The following is a 22969-nucleotide window of genomic DNA, read 5'->3' on the forward strand; positions in this document are numbered from 1 at the left end:
TCGCCCGCCGCCCTAGTGGCCGAAAGTCTGTGTTCATCTTGGTTAATGTTCTGAGCTTTTCAGGCCTTAGAAGAAATCGTGTTGTTGCATAAACTGCATTCATCGATGACTTTTCAAGAATAAATTAACCAGCAATTATCTTGAAAAATGGTTAAAAATTTAGAGGGGAAAAAAACCCTCTAAACTCTCTGATCCCAGCGTCCTAAATGCTTCCTCCTCTGTGACGATAAAACTAAACATCAAAACAAGGGATGTGTGGACGTTATTTTTTTGCCTTGGGAAACACAGATTACTATCTTTCCACCATTTTCACACATTTTATCAATAAAACAACAAATCAGATGAGCTGAGGAAAGTCTACAGCATAAAAACACAATAAAAATAAGAACTAGTTGCAGTCCTATCGTTTTATTTTAGCCCTAAATGGTCCTAGGATTTCAGAGTAGAGCACAGAAAGTATGACGTATTCTATATCTGCAACGTTCAAGGTTTGGTTCAAATCCAAACATAAAGGATCAGTTCTGAAAAACCGTAAACATCTGGACGGGCAGAAGCTGCACCTCCTGTGACACAAAAGAAGCGAGGACACATGTACACATTAAATATAAATCATTTTTATAATATACAAATTGTACAGATGTCATGAACAATAGGAATGTGGACATACTCAGGATAGCAAAGATAAAGAATACTTTTTCTTCCTCCGTAGCGATGCGAGTGACAACAGCACATGATCAAAGATACTCAACATTCAAGATGGCAGCCGAGGTGATAACAAAAAAAAACTCACATCAGAGACAAAAATCTAAGAATACATTTTCCAGAGGCTGTGAGCAAGCTAAAGTGACAACACGGGGAAAAAAAACCAAAGTAAAAAATGACGGCATCCTATTGTATCATGTTCTGTCGTTTCTACTCTGCCCGTTTCACATCATAGTAGCACACAGGAAATGAACCATCACGTTTTGTACAGCATTACCAAGAACGATTGCACCAGCGCCACGATTGAGGCTCAGAGACGATTATGCTGATATAAGACAGAAAACTGGATATTACCTTTTATTTTTTTTTCCTTTTTTATCTTTACATGAACGGATAGAGGGCTGCAAATGTGTATTTAAGTGTGACATTAGTCAGAGGTCGCCTTCTGTTCACGGACGGTTACGTTAACACGGTTCGGCATCATTTAACTGATGAAGTGTCAGATCCTGCCTCACTTCTCTCTCCCCGTCCGTGTCTTTAATACCAGATCACGGCTACCCCACGGTCCCCGGAGTGCTCCGGTGTCAGAGGTCAGACTGCGAAGCCACCAATCAGCCCTTATCAGGGGGACGCGGAGCCCCGAAGGCCGCGGCCTCAGGTAGGGATGGACGGACGCGAGTTTGTCAAGGTTACGGTCATTCCTGTTTGTCCAGCCGGAATGTAGTGGGAGTCGGAAAGCAGTCACGTCGCTTGAGATCGCCTCTTTTTCTATTTCCTGCTCCCACAGATAAAGAGGAATATGATGTGTTTGTTCTCACAGGATGCCAAAGGGGAATACATGTCACAGTTCTTTAGATTAACAAAAGAATAACACACACGAGAAGGAGGAAATCAGAAGCGCTGAAATAAATTCATAAAACAGATAAATGACAGCTAAAATGTTTATCTCGAAGCTGGATGGGGGAGCAAAGAAATTAATTAAATCTGATGAAATAAGCTGACCAGGATTCAACAGGGAAATTTCTCAAGTATTCATGAGGATCTGCTGTCGGTTGCGTTTCATAATTCATATCTGTCACATCCTGACAAAGCTGTGAAAGTGACAGCCGACTCTTACCGGCTCCTCTGATGCAAGAGGTGGCGCAAAATATTCCTTGAATGCAGTAAATGCTTATTAAAGCTCAGAAAGCAGAGAACAAAAAGCAGCCAGGAGAATGAAGTTAAAAAAAAAGGAGAGAAAACAGCACAGAGAACATCATGACATGACTTCATGTCTTCATTCGATATCGGAGTGGTTGTTTGTCATATGCTCGTGCAAACTCCTGTGTGCAGCTGTGGAAAATCCATTCTGGCTCAGATGTGACCCTCGGCCTTTTCTGCCATTAGCGATGACCTCACGCTCACAGTTCTGGTCTCCGTCATCGTGGAGGGCGAGAGGACAAGGAGCATATGCTTCAGGAGGTCACACAGGCGGCGACCCCTCGGTTAAAACCAACAACAGCCCTCGGGAGGTAGCTCGAAGCGTCAGTCAGCAATACATTTCTGCAAGCTTTAGCGGAACAGCAGAGGCAACACGAAGCCCACAGTGAAAAAAATCTGTCGACTCAGGAAACAGAACATTCACCATAAAAAAAAACAACAAAACATGTTAGAAATAAAACTCAATACCTTCATATAGACAAACTCGCTCTGAATTCCAGTAATAAAACAGGGAACGACGTCTTCAAAACACCGACGGTAGCAAAAAACTTTCCTGTTTGACTATAACAAACATATAACACTTAAATCACCATTGTGCCTCTAAAAGACAGTTCTAATAGCAGGTTGTGGGCCATTTACAGTATAGTAATAAGGCTAGACTGGTCACAGTTTTATATTCTACTCTACACAGAAACATATGCCATTTTACATTGAAAAAAATCTCAGCGGCGGGCGGATTAATCCCCCAAAAAGGAGAGCACTTGTTCAGCATAATCGATCTTACTTGTGTGTAATTGAAGAGTTTCTTCTCCAGAAAGGAGCCATTTTTCTTCACCGAGCTATCATTTATTCTCATAAAACTAAAGATCCAAATTGTGACAAATTATAGCGCGTGTGAAGCAGGACAGCAGGTAGTTTACGTTCTCCATGAACCAAATACTAACACTTTAATAAATAGACTCGTTGTGGGATGAGGCGTTTGGGGTTTCTTTGTAAAACTGAACATTTTTAACTCTTCCTCCTCAGTGCAAGTGACTCCCCGTGACATCACTGTTAAATATGAAGGCTATTTGCTCGACATGTTGAGGTGTTTTGCTGTCAATACCTCCCCCAATAAGTGACCCCATTATAAATGCATGATTACTGACAGACATCCCGCTGACAAAACCCATTAGTGAGCTAATGAGAGCTCCACGCCGTGAACGTGGCCGCCGCCCTCCTGCTCCACCTTTGAAAACGGAAAGCTACGCGATGCCATGAAACAGCACATTATGACTTGGTTATTGTCAGAAATGATGTCTGGTGAGAGGTGCTTAAAGAGATGGAGGTAAAATAATGAAAGAAATCTCAACAGGGGATGTGGGACACAAGCGGCTGTTGCTTTAAATGAGCCTATTCATTTCTTTTATTTGACTCTGAGGCTCTGTGGTCTTTCTCTTTCACTACAACCTCGTCCTTTGTTTCAGTTTCTCCGTCTCAACGCTCAGTTCTGGTCTCAATAAAAAACACAAGGCAGCTTAACCTTGTTTCCACTGACTTTTGTCTTCAGCCATTGACTGGAATGTAATTAAAAATGCATCTTTTTTTATTTTTTTTGCGCAGAAATAACTCCTGTGTCTGCAAACTAACGTCTAAATCCGAGCTCTGCCCCGGAGGTGCAAACATTCAGCTGAATTTCACATCCGTGTCTGACTTGGCTTTGAGTGTGGAACATTCTGTATGCAGGTGAGCTGAGCACACCACACCAAGGAGTGATTATCGGCTCTCTTTGAAGCACTTGATGGCTTAGAGCTCGGTGTAAACAATTATCTCTTCAGCCTACTTTGGATTGCCTGTCGCAACAAACGCCTTTCCCGTCACCTCTACCGGCTTTCTCCTCCCATGTCCCTCCTCATCCCAGCTTACAGGAGGAACCGGGCCGGCGCTGCAGTCTGAGCCTACCTGCCTTCGTGCTGTCAGTCGGTCGGGCGACACAGGCCTGTGTCTCGTCAAGATTTTGGGTTTTGGAGCTGATTTGTCTGTTCACAGCTTCATGAGCTGGAAAAAGCTGCTCAAACTGCTCACCTGTCAGGTGAATGTACCTCTGGTAACAGGTCCTTTATCTGGGTAGAGATCCTGGACAAGACGAGAACAGCTAACCATGGTATTGGACGTAATTGTTGTGTGTGTGTGTGTGTATAAAACAGCATAATTCTTTTAGACTATCTAACCCTACTCAGGCAAGTTGAAAGTTGACATCAAACTCTGCATGACGTAAAGGCCTGGTCACACCAGGAAGGGCCACAATGAAGGTAGTTGATCTAAAAAACTGGTGATATATCCAGAAAGCTAACTGGTGACACACAAACTGTATATTAAGGATGGTGTAGCATCTTGGCCTGAAGCCAGTTTGGAAGTGACACAAACCTGCATTCTTTCTAACAGCCAGCAGGGGGCGACTCCTCTGTCTAGCTGTCTATGTGAAAATGACCCTACTTCTCATTGGATTATTCATCTCAATAAACATTTTCCTAATTAATTTATGGTATTAATAGCTAGTTTTAAGTCTCCTTCAGTACAGCGTGGTGTTAATTTTGTCAATGACGGTCCCATTTAGAGGAAAATACACGACACAGCAGAGTAAATAACAAGCTGCTACTGTATCGGCAGGTGTCGTATCTCAGTCAGATCCAGCTCTCACTAGTTATAAACGGATTCAAATGACCAACATGCTGATGGACAAATTCTGAGGCTTAAAAATGTTAATCCACAAACCAGTTAGTGGCGCCACGGTGGCGACATCCATCTTTTATAGACAGTCCATCGTAATGCAGTGGTCATTATCACTGCCGGTCATTTTGTTCTCAGTTTTATAAACCGTCAGAGATATTAAAACTGTAAATGAAGCCCTTTAGAGCTCCGATGTTAACATCACGCAGTTTATTCAAAAGACGAATCTGGATCATGAAAGTCTGGTTCCTCTTTTCTGGAGCACTTTACACTCAGAGGAGGTTGAATGTTGTTCCAACACAGCTAACAGGCGACGACACTTCCCTCCATTTTGGACCCACTCGCTGGTTTCCATCGAATATTCTTCGTACATTGTGAAGCATCACATTCGTTAATGGGAGCAGCATAATTAGAAAGAACAGTTTTCTCTCTCAGATGGTTTTTGACTTTTTTCTAAAAAAGAGTTAATGTGCTTCATGTGAGATGAAAACACATTTTCCAAGTAAATTCTAACTCAGCAGATGTTTAACTTTGATGACTGATCAGCTGTTTCCACCTCCAGAGACTCTGGACAGCCTGAAACAAACCAAAGGCTTACCATTCACCGTTTTTGGCTCATTGATGGCCAAAGTTTTCTTTCTTTCTTCTTCTTTGGGTTTTTTTTTTAGCGGTTGGTAAATTAGTGGTTGGTTTCTTTTTGCAGGGACAACACACAATTAAAAGAATTAGCTAGTGGCTAATTAGCATCTGATTCACAACCTCTTCTGCTGCGCTTATCACAGCTGCTTGTGTAATCTAGACCTCCACCTTCTCATGACGCTACACAACCGAGTTTATTTGCTACTAAGCAGTTCATGGAAACAAGCCGAATTTGCATTTTATTTGCCTTTTTTCCCCAAAGTTTGCTTTAACTTTATCTGACAACTATCTGGAAACACCACGACAGCCTAAACGACTCGCACCAGTCTGTGTGTTTTCACCAGTTGCAGCGCAGTATTTTGCCCTTTAACCACTGGGGTGACCAGGCCTTTAAACACTCACTTTGCTCTGCAGCCTGTCTGATAATGCCACCATCCTGGAGACACATGGACCATCCTGCCCCAGCGTCTCCTGTGTTGGACGTATACATTCAGCATGTGTGGTTATACAGTCGGACTGACGCCTGCAGTCACATGAAACTCTTTCATAGCTACACTGGTTGCAGGGGAGTCATCTATGAAAGGTGGTAGGTTTGGAGAATGCTGCAGCGATGGGGATCGAAGCCCCGGTAATTTGGATCAGGGACAACACTGTGAACCAGTTCTTAGGATGGGGGGCTTGAGAGGTAGGGTGGGGGGGCGGGGACCTCGACTTGAACTCCTTGGGGCTACTCTTGAGTCTCCTCTGGGCTTTGATTTGTGGCCTGTGGATCTGCCACAATCTCCTTGGCGGTGACCTCGGCCGGTTCATCCGTCTCGATCTCGTCGCCTTCATCTTTCTCTTCGTCTGTCTCTACCCCGTTCTCTATCACTGCATCAGCCTCTGCTGCTCCCTCGCTCTCCTTTTCTTTGGTCTCGCTCTGAGCTTCGACAGTCGCCACGGTTTCCGTCACTTCCTTGACCTCTCCGTTTTCCAAAGGCTCTCCGTTCTCCTTTGATCCCTCTCCATCCAGTGCCATCTTTTCTTGCCCTTCTTCGGTGCCGTTTTCTTTCGTCTCTGCTGCTTCATCTTTCTTCATGACAGTCTCGATGCCGATTTCGATCCCGTCATCAATCTTTTCGTCCTCCTCACACCTCGCCTCCCGTTCTTTCAGCATCTCACTTTCTCTGGCTGCGTTCACTCTTTCATCGCCGCTCTTGTCTTCTTCCTTCTCAACCTTTTCTCTCTCGTCAAGAATCTTGGGATCTTCTCCGTCCTTCTCCGTCTTTGTTTTTTTCTTCTTCTTGTTCTTCGCCGTGTCTTTGATGCAGTTCTTGCTGGACTTGCTTCGGGGCTTGAAGATTAATTTCTGAAACATTTACATTAGCGTGTCAGTGGAATGCATTATAACTCTTTAAATATGCTTTTGGCCACAAAGCAGTACACACAGACTTAATTAAGAATGGATCACAGCGAATCTAATATAGCGCTGGGGTAACTAGCTTATTCAAACAAATCTCATTGATGCAGAGAAGGAAATTGAGGCCATTGTGAGCGGAATTATTGGTGGCCTGGAGGCCTTCAATCTGACCAAACAAACAGGCAAAAAATTTAATGCAATATGTCCTCAATTACTTGAACAACTTCTGCAGGGGTTACTGCGGGGAGAGATAAACTGCAAAGAAACAGGCCAGAAAATCTTGTTAACGCCAGCAATTCCCCGAGTCTTAGGGGCTATTAAATTTGTTGTTGCGATGGCAGTTTAAATTCGGGTCACAGAAAGCGTCAACATGGATTCATTCCACCGCAGACAAAGGTTAGCTTCAGAGGTTATCGTCACCGTTTGGGGCGGCCAAGAAAGCATTACCAACCCTGGTTCCCCAAACAACACAGCTGCTGGAGAACTCCTTATATCCTCAAACAGAGAGGAGTTGGTTCACATTAGCGCAGCGCCGTGTGTGTGTTTGTCTGCTCAAAGCAAAACCAGCTGTGGACGTGAAGGTAGCAAAAGGTGATGTTGGTCTTGGATATATGGCAAGCAGGTGACAGAATTAGCCAAGAAACACAGAGAGGAATGTGAGGTCGCGTACCTTAGACTCCCTCCTCTTTCGGCCTAAGACGGGTCGCTGCAGGAAAACAATCTGTTTGGTGGACAGGCTTCCGTCGCTGAAGGACGAGAGGGCAAAGAGAGAGAAAAGGGAAAGAGTTGAGATCATGAGCTGTTGGAAATTCACCAAGAACTTGAGGTTATTTTATTTCTTTAATGAAGAGCATCGTTTTCACTGCTAATTTATTTCTAATCAATGTAGAATGGCAGAAGAAAACACGGTTTTCCCGCCTGCTTTTTAATGTTTAAACATTTAGAAGTAGCGTTAGCAGCTTTGGCAGATTTTTCATAATTTATCGTTGTTTTTCGTGCTTGAAAAATTGCTGCAAGATAAATATGAGCAATTCACTCGAGCAAAACGCGGCGATAACACTCAGTCTTTCTGACCATCCATCAAGATAGTGGAATGACTGCCGGCCGCCGCTCATGCTTCACGCTCTTATCTGACAGTTTAAGGATAAAGGCTCACGTTCGTGGCTCCACCTCTTTCCTGCCGTCATCTGTCAGTGTCATCACCGCGCTTCTGCGCTCGAATCTTGCAGGAAAACACGGAACTTTCTTTTGTGAGCATCTTCTGCTGCTCTGTAGTTCTTCCGTTTTCCTCCATTTCCCCAAATATAATCCTCCATCCCATGCACATGTCACACCCCTGTGTTCTGAGAAGGATAATCTGCACAAGTACTCGCGCTGACAGATTAATCATGGCAGGAAATGCAGATTCGTTTCTGAGTGGGCCTCCTGTCTCTCGCGCTCACTCTTTGGTCTGCTCGTCTTTGTCATGCACAGCCTCGTTCTGAGCCCACTGTGCTCTCAGTGAAAAAGCTGCCCGCTCGGTTTCAACTCTTATCTCATGTGACAGCCTGATTTGTGACAGTTTTATTGTTTGTTTCTGTGTTATTCCCTCCATTTCTCTCCTGCTATTATTGGACGCGGCTTAAAGGGAGATATGTTGCCCTGCGCTGCTATCTGACGCGAGTTCAATAACACATGTGGACACACACACTAAAGTTGGATGCTTTTTAAAGTTAAGCTGCCCGCTCAACCTTGCACATGAGGAAAGATGGCAGGTTTATGATCACCGCAGAACCCTAAAATCCTGCTGCAAATCTTCCCTTTCTCAACATCAAATGGACTCGAGGCTCCTCCAGCAGAAGGCTTACTATCTAAACCATCCAAAGCCCACCACAACCTCTTTTTTCCATTACCTCCTTCCTTCCACCATTTATCCATAAGCTATTTTCTAGGCTGTCAAGAATGCTGGACGGCTTCCTGCTGAATCAAAGCTGAAAACTAGCCGGAGTTCCCAGCAAAAAGCCCCAGCCCATTAAACCAGAAAGGAGTGGATGGCTTAGAAAATTACAGGCCTTTACTGAACCTACTCTTGGCTGTCAGTGTCAGCCGCACTATTATAACTTGAAGCTATATAGAACAGCAATAGCCTGTGCCCATTTATGTGTGAATGTACCTGTTGGTGGCTTCATCTGTAGGGAAAAAGCCGAGAGCACAAACTGCCACTTGAAATAAAAAGACCTGACACATGAAATGCTGCACTCACAGCGGAAATCTTTCTTCCACTACGCTAACGCCGAAACCCGACGTGTAAATCACTGCTTAGTCGCCAACACATTTAGGTACCTGCAATAATTAGCAAATTCGTCTGAACCTCCTCGTCTGCTTGTTGTTTATTGTTCCACGGTTAGCGCACAGATATTCACATTTACTGTAGTTAATGGCTCCAAAATGTAATTACCATCTACATTAATTGAATGCGGCGAACATGAATGCATGCTCTGAGACAACGACATGAATTAATGTTGTGTGGAGAAGCCGCTGAGCACCAGTTAGCATTAATTTCAGACGCTGTTGAGATCAGTGACACTTATCCGACCCCTCCAGATGAAGTGCGGCCTGGAAAACACTCAGACTACAAAAAAAAAGAAAAAGAAAGACGTGCTTTCGCAAATTTCCTGTTTAAAAATGGAGGCGTCAACAGCACAAAAACAAGTGTAATGACTATTGCTAATCTGGAATAGATCATCAACCATTATTTCGACGTGCAAAATGTTTCAGAGGCAGCGAGAGCAATGAGCTCCGTCTTGTACTGTATCTAGGCCGACTCTGATTAATTAGCCATGTTGTGCTGTTGTGTTGTGGCATTTTGAAAGAGAGGCGAGAGGGGGGAGAGTGTGGAAAAAAACAAAAGGATGAAAATAGAGAGGTAATTAATCAGCTGTGCTGTGAAAGAGCAGCAAACACGACCAGCTGAGGTGGCAGAGCAAACAATCGGTCAGCGCACTGATGGAAATACTGCATGTACGCTCCGTCAGTGTGGCGAGACGCAGCGTCGTATAGGTTTAAAGAACAGCTTCACACTTTATTCAGTGCCTGTATGCACACTGACAGAGTTACTGTTGGCTGAAACTGGTCCTGCTACAGAGATCTCTTCCTACAGGGATGTTTGTCTGAGTGATCCACAGTCCTTGTTCGGTATAAAAACGCTTTTTTAGAGTTTAACTGGAGCATAAATGAGACGTCAGCGGTCAGAGTTTGACAAATAAAGACAGGATGAACTAGACTTAAAGTCTTTTGACATTAAATTCCCTCTTGTGCCTCTTCTGACAGCAAGCAGAGGGACAGGAAGAAGGAAAGAGGACATTTACTATTAAAACCAGACACCTTGTAAAGGAGCAACTTAAAGAATCCATCCATCCATCATCTCTACACCTTAATCCTCACCAGGGTCATGGGGGGCGGAGCCTATCCCAGCTGACTCAGGGTGAAGGCAGGTTCACCTGGACAGGTAACCAGTCTATCACAGGGCTACACTTAGAGACAGACAACCAAGCACACTCACATTCACACCTACGGACAATTTACAATCACCAATTAACCTCAGCATGTTTCTGGACTGTGGGAGGAAGCCGGAGAACCCGGAGAGAACCCACGCTGCACGGGGAGAACATGGAGACTCCACGCAGGAAGATCCCGGGTGTCCTCACCGGGACGCCAACCGGCGACCTTCTAGCTGCGAGGCAACGGTGCTAACCACCGAGACACCTGCAGCTCTGAGAGAACTCTATAACAATAAGTATTGTGGTTTTATAACACATGTCCCACCTCAGCCCAAAGCCAATCGTCTGCTTTGTTAGGTGTGGTGTTATCAAACTGTCTGCATTTAGTCAAAGTGTTACTTGAAAAACGCTTTTCAAACCTTAGTCTGCCCCAAATGAGGTTAAAAACCATCTGATGTGATTGGTGATTCTACACAGTGACCCAGATAGCTGCCTGCTCTCATTAGCCCAGAATAACTGCCCAGAGGTGTGACAAAGATGGCTGCCTATAATATAAATGAAAACCTGTGGATGTTTTAGGAAGAACTGGACTCAAAGACGGCGCTCACATTTTTGAAATAAACCTGCTGGCCTGACACATGGACCAAAGAAGTCTCCTGTCTGCTGGGTTTGCCTCCACGCTTAATTCCTAAAGACTTGATGACAAGACAAAAACAAAACTCACTTTTCTAGGCTCTGGAGAGGTTTGACAAACACTAAGCCTCCATGCATTTAATATTCATGATAGACTGAAAACTGCCTTTGGAGCTGCCCTGTCAACGTTTTCACAGACGCCTCTTTTATGGCCTGATTCAGATCTTATGATACGATTCAATTGGCGCAAAACATTTGCATACATATGGGCAGGAAGTGACCTCGTCCACCTTCTGGTAGGCTCACTGGGCCTCACCATGTTGTTATCAGCACGTCTACTGGGGCTGCAGCCTCGATAGGAACAGACGTCATCATTTGGTGGTTGGTCAACGGCCTTAAAGGTCCTTAATGGTGAAAATCCTCTCTTATTGTGATATGTGGTTGTTTTAATAAAATAAAAGCTGTAAAGATGTGAAGACGTTCACTTCCGCCCCCCTCAGCTGTATGGACGCTCAGCTCTACTGGCCAGTGAGAGTTCAACCCATGTGTTGTGTTTAACCGAGCCGTCCGATAGTCCAGCTCAGACTGTGGTTGACTGCTCTGCATCGATAATCACTGATGTCGACGGCGTGTTCCTGCTGAAGAACAGCAGCAGCTCATTGAATTCCAAACTGCTTGTTCAGAACTGGACCAACATCAGGGCTTGTAGCATCTCTGCAGCATTTTGAGCTGAAAAACTAAAAGAAATGTTGCGGGCACATGTGAGACTTTGATTAGTTTGTGGAAAAGAGGCACAACGTTGGAGCTTCACACCAGGAGACCTGAGTTAAGTCACGTCTCTGGTCATAGTTATGGTTTCATATTTTGACTTAAGTCTTGTTTAGACCTTCGCTGGGTGTTTGGCTAAGTTTAGGAACCAACATTACCTGGTTAACTGTAGAAAAGGATCATGGTTTGTCATCAAGTCTCATTTGGTCCAGTGACTGTAAAATCTCAGTTGAAGATCTCAGGAGGTCACTTATGCTATTGGGTGTCTGCTTATCCCTGATCAAAATGGATGATAAAACACCGACTGACCGAAATGTATGGAACTGATACGTGCTGATAATGACCATTTAATGGGCTGATTATATAAACGAGTTGCTTTTGTTTGGTGAACTCTGTAGCAACAGCAGAGCTAATCAGTGTCAAGTATAATACCTATAGACTGTGTATAAACAAATGGAAGTTTCCTAAAGTCTGCTAATGCTGAAGTGCCCTGAACCGGCATTCTTTCTAACAGCCAGCAGGGGGCGACAAAAAAGTCTAACTGTATAGAAGTCTATGAGAAAATGACCCTACTTCTCATTGGATTTATTATCTCAATATACACGTTCCTGATAAATGTCTGGTCTAAATTTGTAGTTTTAAGCCTTTTTCAGTACAGCATGGTGTTCATTTTGTGAATAATGGTCCTGTTTAGAGGAAAACAGATGATAAAGCAGAGCATGTTTTAAGGTTTGTTAGTGTGGACGTGCTCAGTCAGAACCAGCCCTCCATTCAAAACACAGTCAACATAATGAAGCAGTGGGTAACGTCCTGGTCGACATGTCGATCTGTCACATAAGGTTTGTGTTGTTAACAGCTAAATGATTGTTTTTGTCAACAACAAAAAATCTACTGAACAAAAATTTTAGTAAAATTGTAAAGCTAGACGGTAAATATGTGAACATGTTTTAATTCCCTTAAATAATCAGCAATGCTGCCAAGCTGACCTCTTGTTGTCCCTGAGAAGAGAATCTTCTCCTTCATTATTGGTATTAAAACCAATGAAGGACAGAAAACTATTTAAGAGTCATTAAGATCTGCAGGATTTGTCTCTTTTATTCAGGTTAATGAAAGAGTTCTAAGATACCTTTTTGTGTTTCATCCCCACATAAATGACATGTAATGTGCTTATAGGGGATTTTTACAAGAATACACGCGTGTATGTTTGAGCCTGGATTTGAAGATGGTTTCAGTTGCCATAGCAACAACTGACACTGACAAGCATCTTTTATCTACTCTTGAAACGCCCTTGTCGGATCGTTGTGTGCAGGTGTGTTAGGTCGTCTTTTATTTGCTGAGTCATGCTCCGGCAGTGTTTACGTGTTGTGTGATCAGTCTGTTGCTAACCGAGCTCGTTATCAACCGTCTGAGGCTAAAACAGGACTGTAGCATGAAACAGAGTCAAAGGGAAACCTGAAGTCAGAACACCTCGCTCATGATCCTGTCTGTTGAGAAGCTCCTCAGCCCTGAACAGAACCCTAACTGTGTGGCTCGCTCCATGTGTTTGGATCAGGATGGTGGTTTAGTTCTGATTTTGGCCGCCTGTGTGTGTGTGTGTGTGTGTGTGTGTGTTGGATTAATTAGTGTGTCGTACTTTAGGGACTTTCTGTTGATCTGCTGAGCCTTCATTTCTTTTAGGGTTTAAAGTATTTCTGTTGTTTTCATGTACATGATAGAATTCGATGGCGGCTCTACATACGTGTCAGTTCTATAAGATGTCGTATCATATTTTTATTCACAGTCTTACAGCTGCTTCAGCTTTAAACTTCAAAGGCCGACGTGTTCTGCCCACTGCCTGGCTCTCTACTTAGCCTTTAGCCGTATACGCTCATATAAATCGTGTTCATATTCATCTGTTAACGGTGTGAGAAGCTGTCTGGACCCAAAGCAGCTCCAACACATCCTGAAGCCCTTTGACTTCACTGTGTTTACGCTGTTTTTGTTCTGTTTCATGTGTGAGACGGGAGAAATAAATGGTGAGCGAGTTGAGGAGCAAATTGTTTTGAAGCGAAGCTCTTCGGCGTATCTGAGAACATGTGGCACCTTTGACCAGCAGCGGATGTACACTCATACAGAAGCCCTGAGTGATGAGTCAGCGCGGCTCAGGCGAGGAACCGTTACGTTTCTGTGAAGAGATTTTCCTCCAACAGTCAGAGCTGCTGCTGCTTTTAAAATGCACACAGGCGCAGCTGCTCAAAGCTCCGTCGAAATTGGCAGAGATTTAGGTCAATTTTTGTCAAAAGCTGACATATTTCTCTGAACAATAACTTGTGCGTATTGTATTTCATACCATGTTCCAATTTTCACAGGAACACTGAAGTTTATAACTTTGGATTTTAAGTCGTGCGATAACTTTTCACCCAAGGCTCCACTTTCCAGCTTCACTTTTCTTGCAGCTCTTTTTAAGACTTTCTTACTCAAAACTTAATTATGTCAGAAGAGACTTTGTTCTTCTGCTGCAGACGAATACTGTTGATATAAACTTTATGATCAGCTTCAAGATTAAAATACTAAAAATAAACCAGTAATTAATAGATATAGTAAAGGGATGATGAATACTTTTAACTTTTATACATATTTCTGTGCTTTCACACTTGGATTTCGTTGACATTTGGGAGGATGCATTACATATTCTGAGCATCAAACACTCATTTTTAAAACTTATTCTACTGAATTTTTATGCATGAGTTTGTTCCTTTCCTGCATTCATTTATAATCGAAATGTCTTTTTTTTCTATGTAAAAGGAAAACACAAAATTCAAGAACCAAATAGAACAGAGCAGAATGCCTCGGGCTCCTCTATCGCTTTCAAATATTTATCCTCCTGTAGATAAACTTTTCTCTTCCCTGCTGGTTCAATAAGCATAATTTACACCTCTGTCCTCTTTCATTTCTTTTTGTTTGGGCCAGTAAATGTGGCGCCTTCTTACGCCGATAACAAATGAATTAATTGTAATTAATTTATAAACCTGTGAAGTTTAATAGCTCATTTGTGAAAGATTTTAGGAAGATTTCTGTTTAAAACTTTCTCCATATTCAGGACGTATTCAACCTGCTGAAGAGAAACATACGGCCGTCTTTCAGTTTATTTTAATATCAGGGCAAACAGATGCATTTGTTGTAGATATTGAGGAGGACGTAGTCGCTCTCTGAGATCTGCTGTCATGTCAGTAAATCTGCATGGAGGACTTTTATTTGTTATAAATTCATCTGTAACTCCTAAAGAACCTCCCACACATCTGAACCTGACACCAAGAATCATGTACATGCAAGATATCAGCTAAAGTCTTTATACTGTATTTACAACACCTACCTGCAATACCCCCTGTTTAATATTCTATCAAAGTCAAAGCAGAGCTCTACAAAATACTTTAAAGTAATTATAAATATAACATACTAAGCACACGTGTGCGTCACCCTCCAGGACTGAACTACAACCCGTGCTGGTTTCAGAAATCAAACTTGCTGTTTTTTGTTCTTGCAGTTCCTCCTGGCTGCCAACAGAGGTCATTAGAGGTCACAGATGACTTGACACCTCTTTAATAATCAGATTACCTGTTCGTCTTGATTACAGGAGTCGGCAGCACGCATGTGAGTCTCCATCCATACGTGGCCAGGGACTGGAGCAGAGGGACGTAATCAGCCTTCACCTGCAAACCCTGTGAATAAAACAACACGTCCGTTATAATCAACCCAAACAGCCTTAAACCTGCACGTAAGACTCGTCCTTCTCAGCAGCACCACGAGCAGAGTGTGTGAATGTTATGCTGCCGTGATTACCGCCGTAGAGCATCAAGGTATGAAACGCAATCAAGCGCTGTCAGCGTCACTCACAAACTCCAGTCTCATTTTGAAAAACACCTTCCGCCTCAGATACGACGGCTGTAAGACGAGTGCTGTGGGAGACGGTGTTTTCGGCAGCGGCGTACACAGGAAAGAATAAAAACCGAGACATAAATCAACTGCTGCAGAAAGTCCCCGGCTGCCATGAGTCAACATGGCAACCATCTCTATTCATGACAAGTATTTGTCAGCACGGTGAGTCCTTGAGCAAACAGACTGCTCATGTGAAGCTGCTCACTTTGTGGTAAACATCAGGACACTGTTTGCACCATTAAAACACAATTAAAGGAACCATAGTGGCGCTGATGAGCTTAAATCAAGCACGGACATGTAAATGCTTATTGCTGACTTGAGGGGAAAGAGTTATTCAAACCGAAACACACAGATTACTTAATCTGCTTTCAGAACGCACGCAACAGAACGCCCTGTTCTGACAGTGTGTGTGTGTGTGTGTGTGTGTGTGTGTGTGTGTGGTTTGCCATCGTGCCATGTTGGTATCTACTGAAAGTGAGAAACCACAACACGTGTCAATCAGATTTCTTCCATTGCATTTGCACGCACATAGAGCTGCTTTTAAAAACCTCAGAGAACAACTCAACCTTCTCCAGGATTCCCAAAGTTACGGACTTTGCAGAACAAAGATCAAATGAATGACGAGACTGAAATAAAAGCATTGGAGCCGCTACACTTGATTGCATAAATTCCAGGCCGTTACACCCAGCGGTGCAACACAAGGACTGATATGAGTCAAGGAGGCAGTGAGCATGAACAAAGTACTCCACAGACTCTATTCATAGTGCAGCGATCCACTGTACATGAACAGGCTCCAGAATACATCACACCTACACACGCTACATTAGCTGTCACAGCACCGCCGAGTGTGAAAATCTTCTAATTAAAGCGCCAGGCGAGGTTTTCATGTGAATCTACTCCACGCCCGCCTTCACCAGCCTCCGTCAGAGAGCCTGCCTCAGATCAGCGTCCCTTTGTCCCTCAAGGAGCTCAGATTCATAAAAACTGGATGAAAACTTCAGAGTAAAATGCCGAAACCGAGGCCGACCAGCAGCTTTTTTTTAAACTCTACTTTTGTTTGACACGCTTCTGTGTAAAATATCCAGCCAGGGAGGCTAATGAAGTAATGATGAGCAGGAGGTTTTACTTCTCTTGCTCCTGATTTGGAGCTGAGAACATTTGGAGTTGTTCAGCTTTACTGGTGACAGGGAGAGTAAATAAAAGCATTTATTGTGGGAATAGAGATGCTAGCTGGTAACAGAGAGCCAGAGAGAGATCTGCTTCACATGTATGAGAGTCTGACATCAAGATAAAACACTGTGCTTTTCAGGTTCAAGGATGTACGCCATGAAAATTTAAAAAAAAAGAAAGCAAAGTTTGGAAACGTAAGCGCCGCAAATATCAGCCTCACTGAACCTAAACGTGAACAAATGGAGGCGTCATGACACTAAAACAAAAAAAAACTTACATAGAGCAGGTCAAATGTAGGAAAACAGATAAACACATATATAAATAAAATAAGATGCAAGTATGGTACTGATTTCATGAAGCTAATGATCTCATACAAAAATATCAGTAAAAGGACAAACTCTTCATTTAAAAAATAGATAGAAGCGACAAAAACACGTGAAAATACAAGAATGATGAATATGAACACGAACACAGCTGAAATAAAATGAAAGTACTGCACCTAATGCTACTAATACTACGCTATAAAAAAATAATGCTGCATACATTCATGTTCAAAAGCATTAAATACTATAAACAAAATAAAAATTTTAAAAAATTGCAAATACCTGTAAATTATTGATATTTTTACCTGATTTAAATGCAGTAAAATGGTGTAATTTTAAACTGACATTGTGATAAAACTAATTACTATTAAGCAGGTTTTTAGTGTCATTATGTACACTTCTGGCCTTTTTAAATTTTATTAATCAACAGGTAAATGAAAACATTTTTGACTTCACTACATATCGTCTGTAATTTACCAAAACAGATAAAAATTATTGACAATTTTTCAAACCGAATATACATAATTAATCTTTCAAATAACAGCAAATATTGGTTTAAAAAAAAACAAAAAACATGTATATTATTAACAATAATAATAACAATAAATGTTATAATAAATAATAGTGATAATAATTCTGATTTAAATACAGTAAAAAATAATTTTTAAAAAAAGCATGTAATTTACAGTCAAATGGTGGAAAAGATTGTAAATACAGATTATTGATGAGGTTTGGCCTGTTTTTAACATGTGAATTATACTTTTTCTTCCTACAGTTTAGTAGCTAAGTAATGAAACGGGGCTGTGAGTGTGCTTGGTTGTCTGTCTCTAACTGTGATAGACTTATTTAATATGACAGAAAACAAGAACAACTTTACCCACTGCTACCATTAACCTGTTATTAATACCACTGTTGCTTCTATTAGCATAGTTACAGTAACTGCAGTACTTTTCTACTTCTGATCTGACGGCTGATCTAATGGTCCAGTTACAGGCTGATCAACACACAGCGCTTCTTATCTTAAACTTTCAAACCCACTCTGTTGCTCAACTCCTTCACAGATTCTTAGAAAGACAGACAAAGCCGCCACATACCAGGCTGGAGGTTGCACCGAGCTAATGGAGAGGATACAAGACGCTGCTCCAGACATTATTTACACGAGCACTGCTTCCTCAGTTCCTACAGGGAGCGGCGCATCTACATTTTTCTCTGGTTTATGTTGGAACTACTCCCAGAAACATACTCTCTTTCAAAGCCTGCCCAGAAAGTAAATTGAGAAATAATTTTTCTGTAATGGCTTGCTGTTCTTTGGAGTAGGTGAGAGTTAATCACAGTCCCCAGAGTGCGGCTCTCCGGCTCGCTCTGACTTATTATGCGAGGCCACCTCGCGGCATCGGCGCTCCAGCGCCAACCTGTGAGGCTAAAAACAAAGTAATCACGCTGCCATCTCTGTACTCGATGTTATCTGAGCGACTGTAAAGAAGGGCGGCACAGCGAGGGGACGGAGAGGCTGCAGCTTAACCCCCTCGGTCAAACCGGCTTCAGATTGAATCCAGGCTTCTCCTGAGATCACCTCTTCACACGGTTAAGAACATTTCAGTCCTGCTGCTTTACTGAAAGGGCATCAGCAGGAAGGACAGAATCTGTATTTTTCTTTTCCTGTCACAGCTGCTATTGGAGCTAAAGAACACCTGGAATAACCCACACCTGATGCTAGGGTTTTATTAACTGCTGAACTTCCCCTTTATCACCTTCAGATAAGGTATAGAGATATACTAGCCGGTGTTTGGGAACACGGGCCTGAGACGGAGTTTGTTTTCGGGCCTGCGGCGGAGGAGGGAGCAGCTTCGGGTCAATTTGAAGTTCACGGTGCGCTCCGAGAGTCGGCTCAACAAAAACACACGGCTATTGTTTTTCTTTCAACCCCCTCCGCCGACTCCACAAGGCAGACATAACAGACCATAATGCTGTTTCCTCCGGCCCTGGATATAGCTGTATTTTTGCAGACGATTGGGGTCGACAGGTTTGCAGCCACAGTCCAGTAATGATGAAGCAAATACCTTTAAAAAAGGCCATTGAGATGCTGCTGCTGCGAGACTCAGTCAACCTGAGGCGTTGTCACAGCAACAGAAGAGCAGCATCCACTTTTCAAAGGACTGCAGCAACCTCAGCTCAGACTCACTGGCCCCCTCTCAAAGCGCTTAAAACATATTTAACAATATTTGCCAAAGACAGAATGAAGCTCTGCTGAGAGGCCAAGTTTTCTTGAGGTCTAAAATTGAAGAAACAAATCGGACCTTATAAATAGCGGCTAAAGCAGGACATTGCTAATCTCTGGCACCTTTTTAAAACATGATACAGAAACAGTTTTTCACCTCTTTGATGAGTCTGACAACGTTTTGGACAGACCTGAACTCACTTTGTCAAAGCTGCCAACTCTGTCTCCACTCTTTAACTTCAGGACATCATCTGTTACTGTGGTCTTGATTATTTGATTAACGTCATCATTCAATCTGCAGAAATTGGTTCAATCACTCACCAAGTTTTCACCTTTTCTCCTAAAACTGACATTTCTTCTGAAATGACTGAAACAACAACAGAAGTAGTAAGAAGGTTCTCTGAACGTCTCGCCTCTGACTAAACATGTGATGCGTGTACACCTGATTTTGTTTTTGCTAATCAGTCTATGCTGCACAAAAATACAAACGCAGCATGCAGTATGTCTTTAACACAGGGGATTAAGTGTTGAAACAACCAGCTATATTGGAAATGATAATGGGGTCATGGATCAGAGTTTGACAGCCGTTTGCGTTGCTGCACATCCATGACGGGTTAATGAGGCTGGACATGCTGCCTGTGGGATGTTCTCTCAGTGTCTCTGAAGGGCTCGGTGAGGTTGGCTGGATGGATGGATGACATGTTTGGGACTCTTCAGGCCGTAGTTGGACCGGAACACTTTCACCTGCTACTATGCATGTGGGGCTGCACGGTGTCTCAGTGGTTAGCACCGTGGCCTCACAGCTAGAAGGTCGCCGGTTGGCGTCCCGGTGAGGACACCCGGGATCTTCCTGCGTGGAGTCTCCATGTTCTCCCCGTGCAGCGTGGGTTCTCTCCGGGTTCTCCGGCTTCCTCCCACAGTCCAGAAACATGCTGAGGTTAATTGGTGATTGTAAATTGTCCGTAGGTGTGAATGTGAGTGTGCTTGGTTGTCTGTCTCTAAGTGTAGCCCTGTGATAGACTGGTTACCTGTCCAGGTGAACCTGCCTTCACCCTGAGTCAGCTGGGATAGGCTCCGCCCCCCATAGTGAGGATGAAGGTGTAGAGATGATGGATGGACTATATGCTTGCTCTGGAGACATGAGGACACGCTTTGTCTTGTTGAAATGTCAAACAGACTGAATGGCACAATCACAGGTGTGGGGGTTTTGTCTCTATTGGGCATCGATGAAATGCTGACGTGGTCTCTGCCCATCCCGTCCCTCCTCTGCCTCTGTGGGCCACTCTCAGTAGCGTTCCCCCGTACGATGCCAAACATGGCGTCTGCCATCTGCCCTGAACAGCTGAAACTGCGAGCCGTCAGTGGGAAGAACCGTCCTCCATCTCACTGGTGCTCGACCAGCGCTGGTCGCCTGCAGGAGCCGACTGTGATGCCATCTTGCTGTTAGATTCTTGGTGTTGGTGACAAGATCGCAAACCAGCTTCCCTCATGCGATTCCTTACAGTCTGGGTAGATGTTCTCTTCAGCAGTGTCTGTAGCCGAACAATTTTGCTGATAGACGATCCGCATGTGGCCGTCCTGGACTCGGGCGGAGACGCCTGGTCTGTCGCGCCATGTGGACGTTCAAGTGCCTGGCTGAGGCCCTGACCGACAGGCCAGCATCCAGCAGGCCAGCAGCCTTCTCCTCTTTCTTCTGTCATCTGTGGTGTTGTGTCATTCCAATAAAGCTGCATTTTAAGGTGGCCTTTCATAGTCTGGTCATCTTCGTTGTTCTTTGCAGCAACACCTGACCAGGCTGCGTTTTTTATATTTCTGATGTAACACGTGTGTCTAATGTACATGTCCTGGAACAACTGTGTCATACAGTTTTGTTTCTTTAAATGTCATTTCCTCAATTTGGTTTCATCTGATCGTGTTAGAATATTGAATAGAAATGATTCACGTCTCTTGTGTGAACAAGATTCTGATTTTTCACTCAGTAACGGGTCAGCCAGCTCTACTGGGTCCTGATAAACTAGCACGGGTGTTTGACGTCACAATCAAACCACAAGATGACTTCAGGTACCGCCCTCCAACCTTTAGTCGTATCTCATGATCAGCAGATGAGGTTTGTCTTTTTATTTAAGTGCAGATGTTCAGAATTTTTCCTTTTCTTAGCTTAAAAGTTGAGCTTGATAAAGGAATCTCACCACCAGGTCCATTTACTGGAGCTTCTGACTGTAAAATAAAACTAAAACAATTAGTCGAACTATTAAAATAATCGCCAAGTATTAACGTTAATTGTTTTTTCTTTGTAGAATAAAGTCTATATTCTCTGACTGCAGCTTCTTAAATCTGAACACTTTTGGCGTCTTTCCTCCGCTGTGATGGTAAAATGTTGATCTTTTGGTTTGGACAGAACAGGACAGTTTTAATCTTTGGGAAATTTGCATTTTTCATCATTTTCTGGCATTTTTTCCACTAAACAACTCATTAATTAGTGCAGAAAGTCGTCAGCAATGGAAATAATGTACAGTGTAAAAATACTGCAGCAGTGCATACAGGCCGCTTCTTTTATTATCAACAAATTGATTTAATTTTCTATTAATTCTATTGAATCATTTCTGTGCGTTTATTGTTGTATTTATCTATTCAGTCTTGTCTCCTACCTCATCCCTCGGGGACCTTTTCTCCGGTTCAAAACGGATTACTGCAACAATACGAAGGCTTACAGAGTGCTTTCAATCTTTGGCTTTTACAAGGCATTGGCCTACTTTTGAGTCAAGACTACGCCGTGTAACCTGATAACACATGATGAGGTAGTTAGGAAAACAAAGGATCAGCCGGCACCGTTCATCATGTGTCACTGAAAGCTTTTATCAGCCACTTTAGCAGGAGGCTGAAAACACAAGCATGGGATGGTTGCAGCTGATGCTTCAGATGGAGGATCTGAGACAAGTCAATGGCTTTAAAGCAGCAGCCTTAATTATTTTATTTTAAATAAAGAGAGGGCCGAGAGCAGAATGATGGCGGGGGGGCCCAAACTTCCTCTCTACGTCTCGTTAAATTAGTCTGCCGCCTGGTTCGCTGACTTGTTTTTTTAGGTTGCACTTTCAACCACAGCCTATTCTTGAGAAGAGAGGAACAAACGCTTAAGACGAGCCAGTTCCTGTGTCACCTTAACCTCAGTTTTGACTCAAGCCTTCCTCAGATCAGCCTCTGCAGCTTTGCCCATAATCACACGGTGAAAACACGCGACACTGGCTCATTTCAGACGACGCTTTCAGCCTGGTGCCTATTTTCTTTCATCTCATTTCTTCATTCTTATCAGCCCTCCATCATATGGTTGCTAGGCAGTGGGGAGAGCAGAACTCAGATCATTTCAAACTCCATTACAAGTAAAAGTCATTCTGAGTCACTCAAAACCGTACAGGCAAGATGACGTGCTATCAGCAAAATGCAGCCAAATTACTGAAAGTAGAAGCACATGTACCGCAGAAATGTAAAAATATAAAAATGTAAATGGTCTTTAGATATGACATTACTAAATTGTTTATTTAAATTGCCAACCTGGACTACTTTGTACAGCACTTACTAACATAGAACCCCAGTGAGATGATTAATGAGTTAGTAAAGAAGAAAACAAGACGTTCTGCAGGGAAGTCTGCATTTTATTTGGACTCGTTTTAGTTTGACCTCATTGAGCCTGAAATATTTTATAAATTAAACCATGTGTGAATTGTCAGAGAGGACAATGGCCCTTGTTGCAGCTGCTGACGATGCAGATATCTGAGGACACTGATGTTTGTTTTAAAGGAGTCACAGACCAACATGA

The 22969-nt window shown here is 43.1% G+C and overlaps 1 protein-coding gene across 3 annotated transcripts in view; it reads right to left on the reverse strand.

Moving 5' to 3' along the window:
* Window positions 1–592: 592 nt before the first annotated feature.
* rftn1b (raftlin, lipid raft linker 1b) overlaps window positions 593–22969 on the reverse strand; it is a 137740-nt gene continuing 115363 nt past the window's right edge. For 2 of the 3 annotated variants that reach the window (XM_008281171.1, XM_008281170.1), the window contains exons 8-10: window positions 15124–15227; window positions 7320–7395; window positions 593–6598 (exon numbers count right to left, since the gene is read on the reverse strand). In XM_008281171.1, the coding sequence (XP_008279393.1) occupies window positions 5978–6598; window positions 7320–7395; window positions 15124–15227 (801 nt within the window). In that variant the 3' untranslated portion in view covers window positions 593–5977. The remainder of the gene's footprint in view (window positions 6599–7319; window positions 7396–15123; window positions 15228–22969) is intronic. The other variant, XR_520162.1, reaches the window with a different exon arrangement.

This window comes from Stegastes partitus, unplaced genomic scaffold, assembly GCF_000690725.1.
Source record: "Stegastes partitus isolate 25-593 unplaced genomic scaffold, Stegastes_partitus-1.0.2 Scaffold225, whole genome shotgun sequence".
NCBI classification, from domain to species: Eukaryota; Metazoa; Chordata; class Actinopteri; family Pomacentridae; genus Stegastes; species Stegastes partitus.